The 17,336-nt window shown below is 36.3% G+C and overlaps 1 protein-coding gene across 1 annotated transcript in view; it reads left to right on the forward strand.

The window, feature by feature from the left end:
• COL11A1 (collagen type XI alpha 1 chain) overlaps window positions 1-17,336 on the forward strand; it is a gene marked incomplete at its 5' end in the record, with an annotated part of 131,970 nt that overhangs the window by 100,083 nt on the left and 14,551 nt on the right. The window contains 10 exons of the mRNA XM_029086685.1: window positions 1,116-1,169; window positions 2,085-2,138; window positions 2,231-2,284; window positions 8,418-8,471; window positions 8,975-9,082; window positions 9,274-9,327; window positions 9,622-9,675; window positions 10,240-10,293; window positions 16,760-16,813; window positions 17,241-17,336. The exon at window positions 17,241-17,336 is cut by the window's right edge and continues 10 nt beyond it. Of these exons, the coding sequence (XP_028942518.1) occupies window positions 1,116-1,169; window positions 2,085-2,138; window positions 2,231-2,284; window positions 8,418-8,471; window positions 8,975-9,082; window positions 9,274-9,327; window positions 9,622-9,675; window positions 10,240-10,293; window positions 16,760-16,813; window positions 17,241-17,336 (636 nt within the window). The remainder of the gene's footprint in view (window positions 1-1,115; window positions 1,170-2,084; window positions 2,139-2,230; window positions 2,285-8,417; window positions 8,472-8,974; window positions 9,083-9,273; window positions 9,328-9,621; window positions 9,676-10,239; window positions 10,294-16,759; window positions 16,814-17,240) is intronic.

Genomic DNA, 17,336 nt, shown 5'->3' on the forward strand with positions numbered 1-17,336 from the left:
TTTTAATAGAATACTGATTTTCGATGCTGATAATCTAATAGTCAACAGGCTTTCACAATAAACACAATGAACTGATAGGTCAGCCAAGATTTCGCAGTAGTAGACAACAGAAAAACACATAATTATTAGAAAAGGTATTTCTCTGAATTTTGCCAAGTCTGTCTGCTGTTCAGGTTGTATCAAAGTAGGAGGGCAGCTGAGAAATGGATATAGTGCTGGCTAAGTTTATACTTCATACTTTTTAATACAGCTTTGTAGCAAAGATGGCAAATTGTGCTTTCCAGTCTGGTTAGCCATGGTTTGATACATACTTCGAAAGTAGCAGAACCCAGGAGGTGAAACTTATAACCAGACCTTAATGTAATGTAAATCAATATAATGCTATTGACTCAAGATCCAGGGCATCTGCTTTTTATAGAAGTCAAGCTTTGATCTTATATTTAGGAATGCCTAGCTTAGTGGTGATAGTGCTTCTAGCTGGGGTAACATTATACTAGATATCACTATTAGCATCAGCTACATTTTCCTTCTCTTGCTATTCGTTTCTAGTCAAACTTGGGACACTTTGTTTCTAAGGGTATGTTTGCATGACCCAATGCAACGCCTCTCAGCAGGATTTATTACCTCCACTGGACACCTTATTAAAGCAGTTATACAACTTCCAGTACTCAGGTAGCTTAGACTTCTTTGCATACTACCTCATTGTGCTGCACTGATCATGTTTTCTTCCCACATACGTGTATCACAGCATATATCAAATTATCCAAACGCCCATCTGGCATCTGGATAACTATGTCAATATTTTTAAGTCAGTCAGCCACTCAAGCATTTCTCTGTCTGGTTTTTTTCCAAAATTTTTCTACCTCAACTGGTTTAAATATCCTAGGATTACCTATAGATTGCTGTAATTAAAAAATTAAAAAAACCCACCTTTTTTGTTTTGTTTTGCTATAAAGCAAGTAGGTTTTGTTTTCTTGTTCCCTGCCCCCCCCCTCCCCTCCCCCAGGTTTCCAAGTTTCACATAGAGATCTGATTTATATTGTTTCATATTGATTTATAACTCAGCATTCCAGGTACCTTACTAATAGTTTTCTTTACTCTTCCATGTGTTTTAGGGTCTGCCTGGCCCACCAGGCGAAAAGGGTGAAAATGGTGATGTGGGCCCAATGGTAAGACTTCTTCCCCATTGGTCACTCTGGGGGCCATATCATCCATATATACTATCTTTTCTCTATAGCTCACAATTTGATACGCTACTTCTAAATTTTGTGCCTGAGTATGAAACATTTTGTGTAATATAAACTCTTTCTGGGCTTCACTTTGCTTTTCCACATCTGTCTCCTCATCTTTAATATCAAGATTTATGTAACTTAAGAGTAAAGAGCAAAGCAGGTGCTATGAGTGTCTGAGACAGGACAATGGCCAGCAGGTTCAGGAAAGAAAGAGGAAAAGGAGAGACCACTGCACCAGACAGTTTGGAGCTGCTTTTCTGAAAGGTACTGCTAAGTACCTTAGCGTCAGGTAATTGCAGGCCAGAAGATGGTAAACACTATTTGGCTACGTTTACTCTGCTTCTCTGAGTAATCTTCAGACTTCATTTTCCAGCTGTTTATACTGTTGACATAATGCCTCCTGGGCTGGTCCTGACTGAAATGCAAGCTATCTGCAGTATACATTTGCCTCCAATACCCTGTGCCAAGCCTGGATCCTTTATTATTGCCCATCTGTAAGCACCATGGTGTAGTGCTCTCACATGGCTGTTACCAGACAGATAAGCTACTTCAGGGTCTTTGCATAGTGGAAGGGGTATGCAGGTAACCTGCAGGGAAAATACAATGCAGGAAACCTATCCTCAGGAGTCCTAAGCATCAGATAATTTCCAGCTCAGGTACCGTATAACACAGCCTGGATCCCCTTTCACATTGTGAATTCACACAATGGGCAGCAATCTGTTCCTGCTGTTTCTGTAGCACTGCAAAGATTAAAAGTCCACTACAGATTGAGTATATTTTTCATTGGCCAAAAAGGCCCCACTGGATTATTCTTTATGATTGTAAATATGTCAAATTGTCTCTTTGATACAGGGTCCACCTGGCCCTCCAGGTCCAAGAGGTCCCCAGGGTCCTAATGGAGCTGATGTAAGAATTAACTTACAACTTTTTTTTTCCCCTCTCATTAATTCAGTAATAAGCACTATATTTGGGATAACCAACATCTTTTATCATTGTAGGGCCCTCAAGGCCCCCCAGGCTCAATTGGCTCCGTTGGAGGTGTTGGTGAAAAGGTAAGTGTTGATAATATCCTCACAGAAAGATAACATTGCAATAAGAATACGAATATACATTTTGATTCTTCTACAAAGCCATATAGATATATTACAGTTCCCAAATACCATTAATTGACCTAGTAATTGTTAATAGTGATCCATCTATTTACATGACAATAATCAGAGGAAAGAGCTTTGAAGCAGAAGAGGTAGTTTTCAGGTGAAGTATTAGAGTAAGGTTATGATGATTTCCTTAACTACATAGTTTGATGCCTACAGAAACATTATTGGCTTAAAGTGTTTTTCATTTGATACTGGTGTAGCTTAGCATATCATATAGCCCTCTATCTGGAATGTTAAGAATATAAGCTATTATCTAATGTATCCATGGTAAATATATCTGTGAGGTGAAGCAGACCTGAAACATCAATATGTATCTGTTCCTCATGCAGACAGATACAGTTCCAATAAAAGTCAAAGGTTTGACGATGATTTGTGCTGGCTGAAAACCTGACTTAAGACTGATGCTATATGACGTTCATTCATCAAAATTATTTTCATTGCTATTTTTAGTTCTCTATTCAGAAAATTTCCTACCAGCATATGGGGTGGGTTTTTTTTTTTAAATTTCATACCTTACCTAAACAACATGTCAGATAATATCTTCCTTTTCCTTAAAGGAAAAATATTGTATGCAATAGACGTAATGGGGTGTTGTGGGGTTTTTTTGTATGATATATTTGAATCACCACTGTAAACTACTATAAAATGCTGAGAAAACACAAATTTTATTTTAACCATAATTGCATAAGATATACAAAGTGATGCCGTGCTGCTTGACTATATTATTAATAAGGGTATTTCCTCTAATCTCCCAATTTTGTGACATTTTTCCTCTGCCCAATCTTAAAAGAAAGTTTGGCCTCGTGATGAGCTGCAGGACTTGGTTTTTGTCTTTGGGAAAAGTTCCAAAAATGTGTCTGAATGTAAGAGTTGGTAGAGATGGCAAAAAACGTTACTGGAAAAGGAAAGTCTGAATGTCAGCAGAATACAGAAAAAATGGGCACTGAGAAGAAAAATTCTTCCTGTGACCACTAAGGTACTGAGAAAAATGTTTATTATGAGAACACTACATCCAGGGTAACACCCATTATATTCACTGCTTAAAAAAAACCCATCCACCTTGTATAATATTGCGGCCCATTGAAACCAATAGGAATTTTGCCATTGGTTTTAATCACCTCTTTAATTTTTACTGTTTCATGATCAAATTATGTTCCAGTCATTTTGTAAAAATATTGACTTATATTTAAATATTTACTCCTTTGTTTCTACCTGTGACTCTTCTATGTGATTTAGACTCCCTATTTGTGATAATCAGCCCACCAAATTTAATTCAAGAACATGAAATTCAGACTGTTCATCACTGGTTGTTGTTTTTATTTCCTCTTGCTTATTCCTACATTCTCTGCATTCACACAGAGAAGCTTCCAAGTACATTATTTGGAAGCTTTTATTTGTTCTAATTACTTTCCTCCTCCTTCTCAAGTTTTAGTACATGCCAGTTTTTCTTCTACTTAGGACACCTTCCTTCTTAATTTCAGTTCCATTTAATGAGTTCTGCAAGCTTAGAAATCATAAGAGTTGTTTTGACAGGAGGAGTTCCTGCAATGGGAGGACAGTTCATGCTCTTAAATAAAAACATGCATTTTCTCTTTTCCTTTTCTTCCCACATATTTTTTCCCCAATGCTTTTCTTACTGTGTTAGCATGCTTTGGCCTCTGCATCCCTTTCAGGAAAGACATATCATACTACAGATAATGCAATGCAGTACTGATTGTAGAGCGTGGAAAAACATTTTGCCGTCCTCCCTGTCACTGTTGGGGAGTGAAATAGATTTGCTTAGTTTCATATTTGAATGGTTAGACTAGAAGATATTTTGTCATTAATACTGGGGTTTCAAAGCCCCTTATCTTCTGGCAAATTAGAAACATTTTTTTGTCAGTGCCATGTATTTTTAACTAGCTTGTTGTTTCCTCTGCTGTACACACAAAGGCCTAAATGTTCAAAGATATCTGTAGTACAAATGTGCAGGTAGCCTTGCATTATTAATGACTGTAGCCTTCATAGAACCAGAAGCACTTAAGCCCAGCTTCCACCAAGAGCTTATTCTCTTTGTTGTGCTTATAATTAAGAAAACCAAAAAACCAAAATGTACCAACACGTGCTTATCTCTAATTTGATATCAAAGGCCTAACATACAGATATTCTAAATAGCCAGTGAGCTGCTCATAACTTCTCAAAACTGGGCCTTGGATGTTTTACATCTAAGAATTTACAACATGGAGAGGAAACAGAACAAGTAACATTAACCTCACACTTCCACAAAGCCTAATAAAATTAATTTGCCTTTCTAATTTAGGCTAATCTGTGATAGCTGCACTGAGTACTGTGCCAGTCCTCCACCCTTTCTCCCTTCCACAGCATGTCTTGAACTGGCAGAGTCAATGAATAATGCAAAATGAATGTCTGCAGAACATTCTTTCTGTAGCCTCTCAGAATTTAAATCTGTTTTACTATTATGTTAGAAAACCACTGCACTCACCTGGGTTTATTCTCCTTCCTGTTATATAATTCTAAAATGATTTTTAAAATAGTACACTAATAAGGAATCCAGCACAGTAAAACAAGTCAAATCAATAGTTTACATACTTAATCAGTCATTGATTTCTACTGCAGATGGAAGTGAGAGGACAAAAATCAATTGAGTATTCTGGCCCCAAGTTTAAAAACATGTCTGATAAGTTTTCACAGACATCTTTATGTGTGCATATCATTTTGCCACACACCTATGTGCTAAAGTACTTAATCAAAATGTGTCTATGACAGTTTATGCTACTTGATTATCTGTCCTAACAAATTACTTTAATAACTTTACATGACTCACTGTCTGTGATCTCTTCTCATCCTTCTCCGTCTCTCCAACATGCTTGTAAACATAAACATGAACTTGCCCTCCCATAAAATATAGCACAGCTTTAGAATTTCTCTCTTGATTAAATTTATCACTCCACAGAGCCATAATATAAATATAACACAGTCACACATGCATACCTATGTGAAAAGGGATTTTCTTCTAGAGTCAAATTTTTTCTGTTTTTTTTTTTCTATCTTGTGAGTATGGCAAAAAGGAGCTAAAGTCTAACTGAATCCTTTTCACAGCCCAGTCAGTTGCAAAGTTGCCTCTCATTCCTACAAAATAAATCACCAGATCCCAGAATTTAACCAAAAGGTGGCAGCCTTCCATCCACTATCTCTCTGTCTGCTTTGTATGGACAGTTCTTTAGAACTGTTCATAATAAGGAAAACAAAGGACTTTTAAACTACTGTCCTTAGCCTGATACAAATTATCCTGATATCGCTTAATCCAAGGAGGTTTTCAGAATTAAACATGTCCATGAAATGACATGACTCTTTGTAGTTTAGAATTTCTGCCTTTGCTTGTTGAAATTCTGTCAGAGGAAGGCTTTGCCAGTGAGAATGTGTGTGCATCAGATTCTGAATTAACACTATCCTTACCAAAAATGCAAAGAAAGACAAGGGCAAACAACCTACAGATTGCACAGTTTTTAATAGCTAGAAATATGCACTCTGTAAATATATATCAGCTACCATCTTCTTTATCAAAACTTTGTTTAACTCCCTTAACAGCTGTCTAAAATAAGTGCAGCCTTCTATAGTACCTAATATTTGGAATGTAAAAATCAGTGTCAGAAAAAAAAAAAGAAGGCATACAGGGAAGAGTAAAATTTTTTTAACAGAGCAATGATTTAGATGTATTAATGTGAGATGAAGCTTTAACTGGTCTCATCTTTCACAGATGCCCTTCAAGGGGAACATCTTGACATTCTCTAGACCTTTCAATTTCGCTGTCTTCCACGCTGCTGCTTATTGGGGAGTTACTATGCACAGAGCTCATATAAGCTGCCTTCATCTGCCAGTTTCAACGTGTGGGCTATTACAGGGACCACTGAGATCCCAGGAGCACAGTGTTCCCTGTTGTCCCCAAGCGTAGGTCAATACGTCAAAGAAAGCCCATCTTTTATCTTGCTGCATGATATCATAAAATGAAGATGTGTTTGTCAACAGGAAGGGTAAAGAGTGGATTACAAATCAAATGTGAATCATCATAAATTACAGTATCACTTGGCAGAAAGGTAGAAAAAGAACTTACTCTAAGAAGCTTAGAAGGGGATGATACTGGCACAGGTGCTTGTCAGGCAAGACTTGGCACAATTAGTGTTCTTATGTCACTCCGTTAGTTAGTCCTTCAATGGGAACACTTGTTGAACGTGTCTATATTGTGGACTCTGTTAGATATATCTACTAACTTGAGTAACATTAATTTGTTTGCTAATTCCAGACCTCATTCTCTGTTGCTACAAAAATCTAATTTGATTGATAGTAGGCATGGACAAAAAAAACAACAATAATGATGCTGTAGATTCAGTAAACCCTGTGCAGAGGATAAGGGAATTAAGATTATTAATTTTCCTAGAAAAGATACTTAATGCTTATTGACCTGAAGTATCCACTAGACTTTTTAAAAAAATAATGAATAGTGTATCACAGAAGCAAATGAAAATTAAGTAATAAGAGGGATCATTAACTTTTAAGATTACTGCAAATTTAAGTATGTCTAATAAAACATACCACAGTTTCTAAAGGCAAATTCACCCTTTAAAAGTGCCCTTTCTAAAGGATATTTTAATATTGCTCCTAAAATTGTGGTAATCTGTTAATTATCTTATTATTATCTCCGGAATTCAGTTGGGTACTCTGATCTTCTTCCATTCATCTAATGTAATATTTACACTGGGTCAAATTCTGGACCCAGTGAGGTCATCGTGCTGCCACTAGCATCTATGAAAAAAAATTCAGAATCTATTTAAGATTTGCTTAAAATTCATATTTTATGATTTATACTTTTATATTGTCCATGTGGAAATGACAGACACGCATGTTGTATTAATTGAATTGTCACAGAATGAAGAGGGGCGTGCAGGTCACATAGGATATGGACACACAAATATATTCCAAATCTGTGTTTGAGTTCAGTCAAGGGGATTGGATGAAATGCGTTTTCAGTACTGAAGTACTCTTGTTTATAGGCACAATTATTGTCAAGGTTCATTTGGTCTGCAAAAAGAATATATATGGGGGAAAAAAAAATCCCCCCATTAGCAGCTACATTGAGAAATCCTTTGGAATAAAAATATATAGTACTTATCTCAACAGTCCATGACAATCACAAAGCAGATTCTGTTATCCTTTCACAGATTTGTATATCTGTGATGCTAATAGCTAAATATTCTACTAATAGAGTAGTTTTCTACAAAAGTTTATTTATCAGACCACTGAGCTAGAAAATGATCAGTCATAATAAACTTTAAAATGAACACTTGCAAAAACGTCTTTGAGCCAGTGCTGCGTATTAGCTCAAAAAGAGACTGAATTGATAAACATTCATTTAGTAGTATATAATCTTTGATTTGCACAGATTTTTTTCATATGGTGTCATCCTCATTCATAAGGTGCCATCTGCTTTACTAAACAATTTCCATCACCAGTAAATACATAGCGTACACCTTTGTGGCCTATGGTGAAAGTTTTACTAATTCTTATGCTATTATTTTATCCTTATTTTTTCTTTCTTTATTTTTTTATTCTAACAGCAGCTATAGCGAGAATATCTTCACTCCATTGACATTCATTTCCAATTAGTATTCTCTTATTTGTAGAAACTTGCTTCTAGGCAAAATGTATCTTCTATCGAAAAAAACCATACACAGTCAATATACTTCTTTGGCTTTTCTGTGACTAGAAAGAAAGGTGACAAACAGGAAATTTGCAATATATGGGATAAGCCCAAAGGGAAGGTTAGTCTCCTTGGCTCACTAAAAGCTTAGTCTGATATATTCTCTCTGCAAAACTGTAGGTAACTCAACTTCCTTTAAGTAGATCAAATAAAAAAAAGAGTTCCCGTAAGCAGTTCACATGAACAGGCATAAAAAGAATATGTAATAATAGAAGTAAATTAATGGAAATATTCTCCCTAATGACTCACCAATTTCTCCTCACACATTTATAGGGTGAACCTGGAGAAGCTGGTAACCCTGGACCTCCTGGAGAATCTGGAACATCTGTGAGTATTTTGGTTTGTCTTATCATTAACCTTTATTATGGTGAACTACGGTATCTGGTAGTGGTTACTATAGAAATAATTTAATCAGATTACTTGAGTACTTGTGTACTTTTTCTTTAAATTTTCAGTGAAGAACTTACTTATACCTTTAAAATGCAGGTTGCTTCCTTATAATTATAGCCATATCTTGTACTAACAGCTAGAGGACAAAGGTGAAGCCTTCCTAACAGAGTACCTGTTTTTTCTTCCAAAAGTATTAACTTTGACAAGCATGTTTTTCTCTCTGAACACAGTACATTGATGCAAACTGGGTGCAGATGTTGGCACTTGACCTGAGATTCACAGGTTTTCCAATCTGAGGCTGAAGTCCTAATTTCCCATTCACATGCCAGTATTTATTGATGAGTAACATTGCCCAGTTCTGAAAAACAGTTTTGTTATTGTAATCTTTTTTTGCCATTCAATTTCCAGATTACATTTTTATATTTATATGTTTTCTACAGGGTCCAAAAGGTGAAAGAGGAGAAAAAGGTGAGGCTGGTCCACCTGGAGCAGCTGGACCACCAGGTGCTAAAGGACCTCCAGGTGATGATGGGCCTAAGGGTAACCCAGTAAGTGAGTTTAATAATTTTAACACAAAGTACTGTAAAGCACTGCTGAAGTTGTGCTACAATATAGAATTGTATATAATTTTCTACATTTTAACTAAATTCATTATATGCTTAATAAAATATTTGTGATGATAGCTACCTGCTTGTCAATGGATGACAAACTCCTTGGGTTTTTTTCCTGATTTGTCTAGGGCCCAGTTGGTTTTCCTGGAGATCCTGGTCCCCCTGGCGAACCTGGTCCAGCTGTAAGTATACTTAAAAAACAGTTTTAAGTCCTAGTCTTGGTTTGCACTAAATTCTAGTTGACCCTTCCTCTTCCCTGTCTGGGAATGAGGTCTTGCCTGTAAGATCTGTTGCTTTTCTATTCATGTATTTCTTAAGGCTGAAAAAAGGTTTAGAAATCTTTAAAAAGTTTTGAAAACTAGTGTCCTTAAGAGAATGTTCCGTAGAAAAATAATGGGTTTATATTCATATATAAAACTAAGTTACTTAATTTAGCTGAATTTTGTATTTTGTTTATTTTCCTGTGAATTCTGTAGGGTCAAGATGGTGTTGGTGGAGAGAAGGGTGAAGATGGTGATCCCGGTCAACCTGTGAGTTGTTTCTGTAATGTTATTTCAGCTGCATGTTCTCTCCTATTCTAAGAAAGTATCTTTTGCTGAATTAGTGGTTTCTATACATTCATACCCTTAAAAATATTTTCTAAATGGATGCTTTTCTATTATACTGAAAAATATCTATTTATTTCCTTGTAGAGATAGAACTACCCATATTATAGTCATAATCAAAAGCAAGAGCTCAATTTCTTTTAGGAGTAGAAATAAATGATGTGTTAAGGATTTGTGCTGGAGCCGTTGAGGAGCATTAAAAATAGAGCAACTCTGAGCATAAGAAAGGAATGCTGCAGCCAAATAATCTTCATTAACTGTCTTGATGAAATGAAGCAAAACCTTGATGTTTCTGCTTTAAGAAAGTTAAAAAGTATTTGAGCAATGCTCACATTCAGTGTCAATATTCATATGTTTCTGTAATTCTGATGTTAAAACATTACTTTCTACCCATTGGAAGTGGCCAACATATTGCAGAAGTTTGTTGCATTTAAGAAAGATAATAACTTTATCTTTTATTACCACTGAGCTTATCATTTTCCATTGCAGGGTCCACCAGGTCCTTCAGGTGAAGCTGGCCCACCTGGTCCACCTGGGAAAAGAGTAAGTGGTTTCTAATTTTCTCTTGTACATTTCTCTTTTTGAAACACTATGTTCTAGAGAATTTCAGCTACTCATTTTCCATGTTGTGACACTCATATATGATGTCTGAGGGGTTTTTTTAAGTAATGTAATGGGAGAAATGAAAAAATAGAAACACCAGTTTCCATGTAGCATGGGTTACATGAGAACAAAAATACATAGGGAAGAATGTAGTCCTTATCTATAAATGCACTTCTCAGTCAAGTGAATTCAGTGTCTGCTAGGGTAAGAATTCAGTATCTGCTGAATCAGTCTGCTAATAGGAGTGAGTGGCTATGAGATTAATACAAAACGTCATCCTTAGGCACATGACTGCTGGCAGGGAGCATGAAGAACGTGTCTGCTTTGGTGTCTTTAGCCTCTGAAATAAAATAATTTCAGTGCAGCTTTTGTGCAAACCTATGTCATCCCCTCTGCATACCGAATTAGCAAGCAGACATTTCTGTAACATATGAAGCCATTCCATTATTTCTAAAGTCTGAAGCTTCACGGGCTTCACAAATATAGCTAATCAAAACCAGTAAATAATGTTACACTTAAGAGAACTGTAATAGATGTATCAACCTTTAGGTCTGCTTCAGAGAGCAATTAGATGCAGTTTTACACCTTAAAAAAACAAAGGAGGGAGCATCATTAAATACAAGATGAGAGCTATTTAACAGAATGTGTTAAATTGCTCTATTTAATAGGCTTGAGTGAACTGATATGCCTAATTAGTTTTATCTATTTTACACAATAATCTATTTGCTCCACCAACTTGCAAAACATTTATAATACTGTAAATGATTATGGTAGCATTAGCAACCTTATCACTAGAACTGAAATACGGCTTGATTGAATATTAGCAATTAGTATGTTTGTTCGACATCAAATTAGAACTTCCTACTTTATTACACAGAAAGGCAGTAGCTCATTTCTAACAGATCAGATATATTGCACCTGACTTTACCTAGACAAAAAACACTTTAGAAACACAAATATCTTGTCACCTGTGGTCTGACATTTGCAATTTAGGGAAAATGTATGGCTAAATGTTACCAAGTAATTCCATTCCTGAATTCTGAATAAAACATTTTGTAGAATCAGATTCTACATTACTTGAGTATGTGAATATTTCAAGCTTGTAGAGGGTCTGTACTGTAATGATACTATAACAGAGAGAAACAGTGAAGGATTGAAAGCTTCATACTTTGCTGTCAGAATAACCATACAACTGATGAAAACTAATGAAGAGCATTTTTAATGGTAAAATCAATTTCAACAAAAAGCCCTAAGTGTCCTTTAATCAGATTAATAAGGACATACATTTTCAGTAGTAATACTGCTGTCTATGGAGGTGCAGCTCTGGCTATACTACTAGAAAGCAACATTCCACCCCATTTTTTGTTTTTATGTCTCAAACAACAAGCTGGCAGAGCTCAGGATTCATAATTTTAAATCTAGTCCCTTGAACTCCTCAACTGTACAGTCTCCTTATTTATTCTGTTACTCATTTTCATTCCCGTCTTCCCCTGTATTCTGGAACTGACTTGAACTCAGTCTCACTGCCCAGTCTTATGAAATTCTGTTTTATTACCAGGTTTCAGACTTTTGAGCAATGTGTCTAGTATTGCCGGTTACAAAGAGGTTCCCCCAGCTTTCTCTGGGAAGCAAATTCTAGTGAAAGACATGGGCATAAAAGAGTTTTCTCATTGTATCTAAGATACTTCAGCTACAGATACATACTTACAGTGACATTTGACTGTCAAGTGAAGGCCAAGAATAAACTATTTTTCCTAGGTATTGATGGGTGCTCTAAAGGCTTTGACAATAACTACAAGCACCTTGCAGACTGAGTGAGGGTCTTGTGGACAAGCAGTATGGTGAACATCTCTTAAGAAATGCCGCTTAGGAAGTACATGTCAGAACAATAAGCCCATTGCAGATTCCTACTCTGAAGAGGTAAAATTGACTGGCATGCTAATGACTCAGCTCAAGTCTAAATCAAAATAAAAGGTTAAATCTGTGGATGAAACAAAAATGGATCATTAGAGCATCCACAGACTGTGTAACCTAACTAACAGATTACTTTTCAGACCTAACTTGCTCTTCTGAAAAATATTTCCATCACTGCCTTTCAGAAAGTCCTAATACCACAGATACACTGGTCTCTCCCTTAATAAAATTGAAAGTTTCTTCAGAATGAAGTCCTATGTATATTTATAGGCCAAAAACATAATCTACAAAGAGCAAACCTTGTGACATAGTAATTGATAAAGACTCTCAAAGTGATTACATATATTCTTGACTTTTTTATTTCAAAACTGGCATTTGGATGAGCCAATGAAATATTCCATATCATATCACGTCATGTCAGAGTATTAACCGGGGTTGACCAGAAATCGGGGGTGTTCTCTCAGGGATCACTCGGGCTCTCTCTTCCGGGGTTTCGGTTTCTGGACTGTCTCTGTTTGGGGATCGCTGGCTGGCACAGGCTGGGCATTGGTCAGAGGGTGGTGAGCAATTGCACTGTGCATCACTTGTATATTTGTATATTCTGTTTATATTACTGTTATCATCTTTTTTTTTTTCATTAGTAAATAGTTTTTATCTCTACCCGTGAGTTTCCTTGCCCTTTTCCTTCCAATTCTCTCCCCTACTCCCTGGGTGAGGGGTGGGGGGGAGGCGGAGAGAGCAGGCTGTGTTTGGCTGCAAGCCAAACCACCACAATATATCAATCTAAAAATGTTAGAATTTGAAGTGCAAGACTAAGATACGTTTTTGTTCTAAACTGGAGGACATACTGTCTGCTTTCAACAAAAGAGCAGTTGTCGATACTGCAACAAGGCCAGGCTCTAAATTTTGAGAAGCAAAAGTTTACTTGATTAGTTGTCTTTATATACAAAGTTGAATAACTTCCAAAAAAAGGAAGTGCTTCTAGGAAGAAGACTTTTTCCTTTTTGGCTATAGCATCACGCTGCCTCAGCAGGGTGCACACACCACTTAAAAATTAAGCCGATTTTCTCTCTTGATTGAAAATGCACAGAACACTTAACAATACACCAGGTTCCTCTCTTAAAAGACTGATGAAATGTGGTAATGGTTTTCTGTGCTGGAAATCATGTTTTTAGTCAGATGACAGACAGCCATAAACAACAGTCTAAATTATTTTAATGAAATTATGTATGATAGTTTAACTTAGCTGGCAGCCACTCACAGTCCCGTTCCCAACTTCCTTCCCCCCCAGGGAATTGGGGAGAGAATTGGAGGGGTAAAGGTGAGGAGACTTGTAGGTTGAGATAAGAACAATTTAATAATTAGAGTAAAATAAAATTAAAATAATAATAATAATAACAACAACAACTATATATAGAGTGATGCAGAGTACAATCACTCACCACCCACTGATAATGATCCCAGGGGAGCGAAAAGGAACCCCAAAATCAAAATCGCAATCCCATAAAAGCGAGCCTGAGCGATTTCCAAGAGAATCCCCCCCTTTCCAGTCAGCCCCGGTTAATATAAAAAACATGACATAATATGATATGGAATATCTTGTTGGCATATCCAACTGTCAGTTCTGGGTTTTACCAACTACTACACTTTTCTTCTCCACTCCCCATTCCAGTCCTCTGTTCTTGGAAACTGCCCAAGCACAGTGTCCTTGTAGTTATCATTTCTTCTCATAACAATCCTCACTGAAACCAAAACACAGCGCTTTCTAGCTACTAAGAAGAAAATTAACCCTAACCTAGCAAAAACCAGGACATTAAGAAATATGGAAAAGCAGACCAATGTCCAATAGGTTCACATAACGAAAACTGAAGTTTGTTTCTATATGGGCTCTTTTGACTTAGTTCTGCATAAAATGCATCAGGCAATATATCCAAACTTGAAGTATAATGATAACGAAATTCACCACGGTAGCCAAGGTGGTTGGTGAGAGTGGGGAGCTATGCATTAATTTAAAATTATTGTTATTGAGATCTTTCCTCTCAGTTAAAATTTACCAGACACTCCAACAACTCAAGTGTAGGAAGGTAAGATAAATAATAATTAGCAGTCTTTCTCTGTAGAAGCACCATCTGTGCCATGACAGCAATCACAGCCTGTTAGAAAGAGCAGTTAATTTAGCTGCTTTGCGCTTGGTGCAGCATTGGCACTGTTTGATAATGAATGCACCTCCTTTGTTTAGCAATCATGATTCATTGTATTTGTAATTTAGCGATCATAGTGTTTTTAGCCCTGATAATTCATGTTGCAGCTGCATTTCTAGATTATGCAGAGACCGTGTTTCTCTAATACAAAGTACTTTACTCAACCCTTTTCTTAGGTAGGGTAGGTTATCATCCATAAGGGAACTTGAGGGAAAGGAATTTTCAAGCAGTAAAGACAATGGGCATATGAATAATTTATGTAAGAAAAAGAAGTCCTGTTTCTAAAACATTCCTGAGTTTATTTATACACCTGCTAATCATTTCTCTTGTTATCACTGCAAACTGTGAACCACCCAGCCAATTACAAACTACCCAAAGGGGTATATGCATCAGAACTTATTGTTATTGGAACAGTAGTGATTTATATTATTCTTCCTGCTTTAAAGAATAAGCAATTGGACCACACTGCCTAGGGCTTTTTAGCTTCTCAGTTTTACCTCTTCAAAATAAAAAGTCCTTTACCACTTACAGCTCCTAAAAATACCAAAGAGAACAACCTGTAAATATTGACAACAAATGACCAAAGTCCAGTGTGGGTAATTTAATTCATTTTGCATTACCTTTGATGGAAAGCCTCAACTGTCTCAACTGTTGGCCAAAAGGTGCATACAGTATTGCAGATGTTCACTTCCACCCTGGAGAAAGCTTAATTTCAGAAGCAAATGAATTATCTTAATGTACTTCTATGTAAATAGTTATAAAATGAATGTAAATTTCCAGGAATTAAATTAAAACAGGTGGAATTGCTCAAGGTATGTGCGAATAGTAGTGGATCATGAAATATATAAGGCTATAAAAAATGTGAGCTAAATGCAGCTCTAGTATAAAAAATTGCTATTAGGTCAAATTCTGGTCCAAAGCACAGAGCTAACAAAGCACCCAGGTAGATGCTTGACTGGACGAACAGTTCTTGTCAGTCAAATGAAGAATGGGTTTTAGTGCATTACTTTTAGGGATTTCAATTTTTTTCCTCCATTGTTAAGAAGTAAAAAGCAGTAAATAAATGGAAGTGATTGAATTTTTCTTGTCGCTGGTCCTTGGAACTTTTTTTAAAATTTCTAGAATAACAAAATTCTTGTTGCATTAATGAACAGAGGAGTCTTAGGGGGAAAGTTTTATAGATTCAGAAAACCACCTTGTATTTGATCATAGTCACTTTTCTTTCCTTTTGCTTTAAGCTGCTCATTGGTTTTCAAGAAATAACTACTTGCAATAAAGACATCTCCCAGACTAAAAATTAACCTTGTAGGAAAACAGTTGGTCCATTATCTTGAGTGCTTTTTTTTTTTTCTTCAACTAAGTATATGTAAGAGAACCATTTTCAAAGAGTACATTAGATTCTAGATACTGCTTCTGTTCATAACTGAAGCTATGAATATTAATTCTCTGTCCTGAAAATCAGCCCTTGAAATTTTGGAGGAGAAAATGTCTTTTTCACTGAAACGTTAAGAAAATGAAAGATGGATAATGTCAGCAATAGATAGTCATAGTGCTGCCAGAAGACTGTAACTCCTGTTTTGTGGCCTTTATCTGAATCTTACCCCATCTCTACATCCTCCTGGAGTAGAAAGTTCTGTCTTTTAAGTCAAACAGAGCTTTTGTAGAGTGTAGCAGGAAACCTGATACCAAGAGCTATTTGTAGTCAGTGTCTTTATTTCATTCCCTACAACCTCTAGTCATGGGAATTTTTTTTTCCTTTCATATTTACTGGAGAATATTAAGGCATGTACTGATTTTTGGCTGCCCAAATGTAATCAAAAGGCTTACTGAGCCCATGCCTGATTTAGAGAATAAAGAAGTAGATGTCATTCTTTGCACTGTAGAATGACAGGCCCTTTTAGAATCAGTGGATAAATTACAGTGAATAGATAAAAAACAATGCAAAGCAAGTTTAAAACTGTTATTGTACATGTAAATTAGTATTGTTCTTTTATATCCTATTTTTTTCCAAGCTATTTATTTGTTTTTAACCTCATCATATCAGAGGTGTTAGGTGATATATATTCTTTCAGATATTCTAAAATCCCAGAAAATTTTATAAAGGGAAAAAGAACTGATATGACAGATTGGGAGGGATTTTTATCCAGTGGCTAAAATGTCAAGAAAAAATTTAATGTTCTTTTGTTACTATTTACTACTTATTAATACAGTGGAAATAGCACTCTCAGAATTTTTTCAATGGTAATATTTTAGAAAACTGAGATTATTAATTCAGTCTCTATCTTTTACAGGGACCTCCTGGGGCAACTGGTGCTGAAGGCAGACAAGGTGAAAAAGGTGCAAAGGTAATACATTCAAGTTTTTTTTCAGAAGCATGGAAATATAAACTATATATAAATGAAAAGTAAATTGTTTATCATGCACTGAGTGTGAAACTTATCGAAGTAATAACAGGTAAATTGTAAAATCCAAATCAAGACCCAGAATTAGTAGCAATACATAATGGAGTACATGGTGGATTCTCATCAGTGTGGGCCCACCTTAGCTCACCCCTGTGAAAAAGGAAGATGAGCATGATTTGCTGGCACCACATCTTTATATGAAGCTATCAAAATTTTGTTCAGAAAACCATCCTGTGCAGAACACTGTTTTAGAACAGCTTTTAAAAAACAGAGTGACGAAACTTTGCTCTTACTTTGCAGCTTGTATATCCCTATAGTGCCAAGCTTAGTCAGCTCTTCCTCACTAACCTGTTGCTTATGTTCTTTCTAGGGTGAGCCTGGTGCAGAAGGGGCTCCTGGAAAAACAGGTCCAGTTGGTCCACAGGGACCTGCAGGAAAACCTGGCCCAGAGGGTCTCCGGGGCATT

Source organism: Antrostomus carolinensis, unplaced genomic scaffold (assembly GCF_000700745.2).
Source record: "Antrostomus carolinensis isolate BGI_N321 unplaced genomic scaffold, ASM70074v2 scaffold4589, whole genome shotgun sequence".
Taxonomy (NCBI): domain Eukaryota; kingdom Metazoa; phylum Chordata; class Aves; order Caprimulgiformes; family Caprimulgidae; genus Antrostomus; species Antrostomus carolinensis.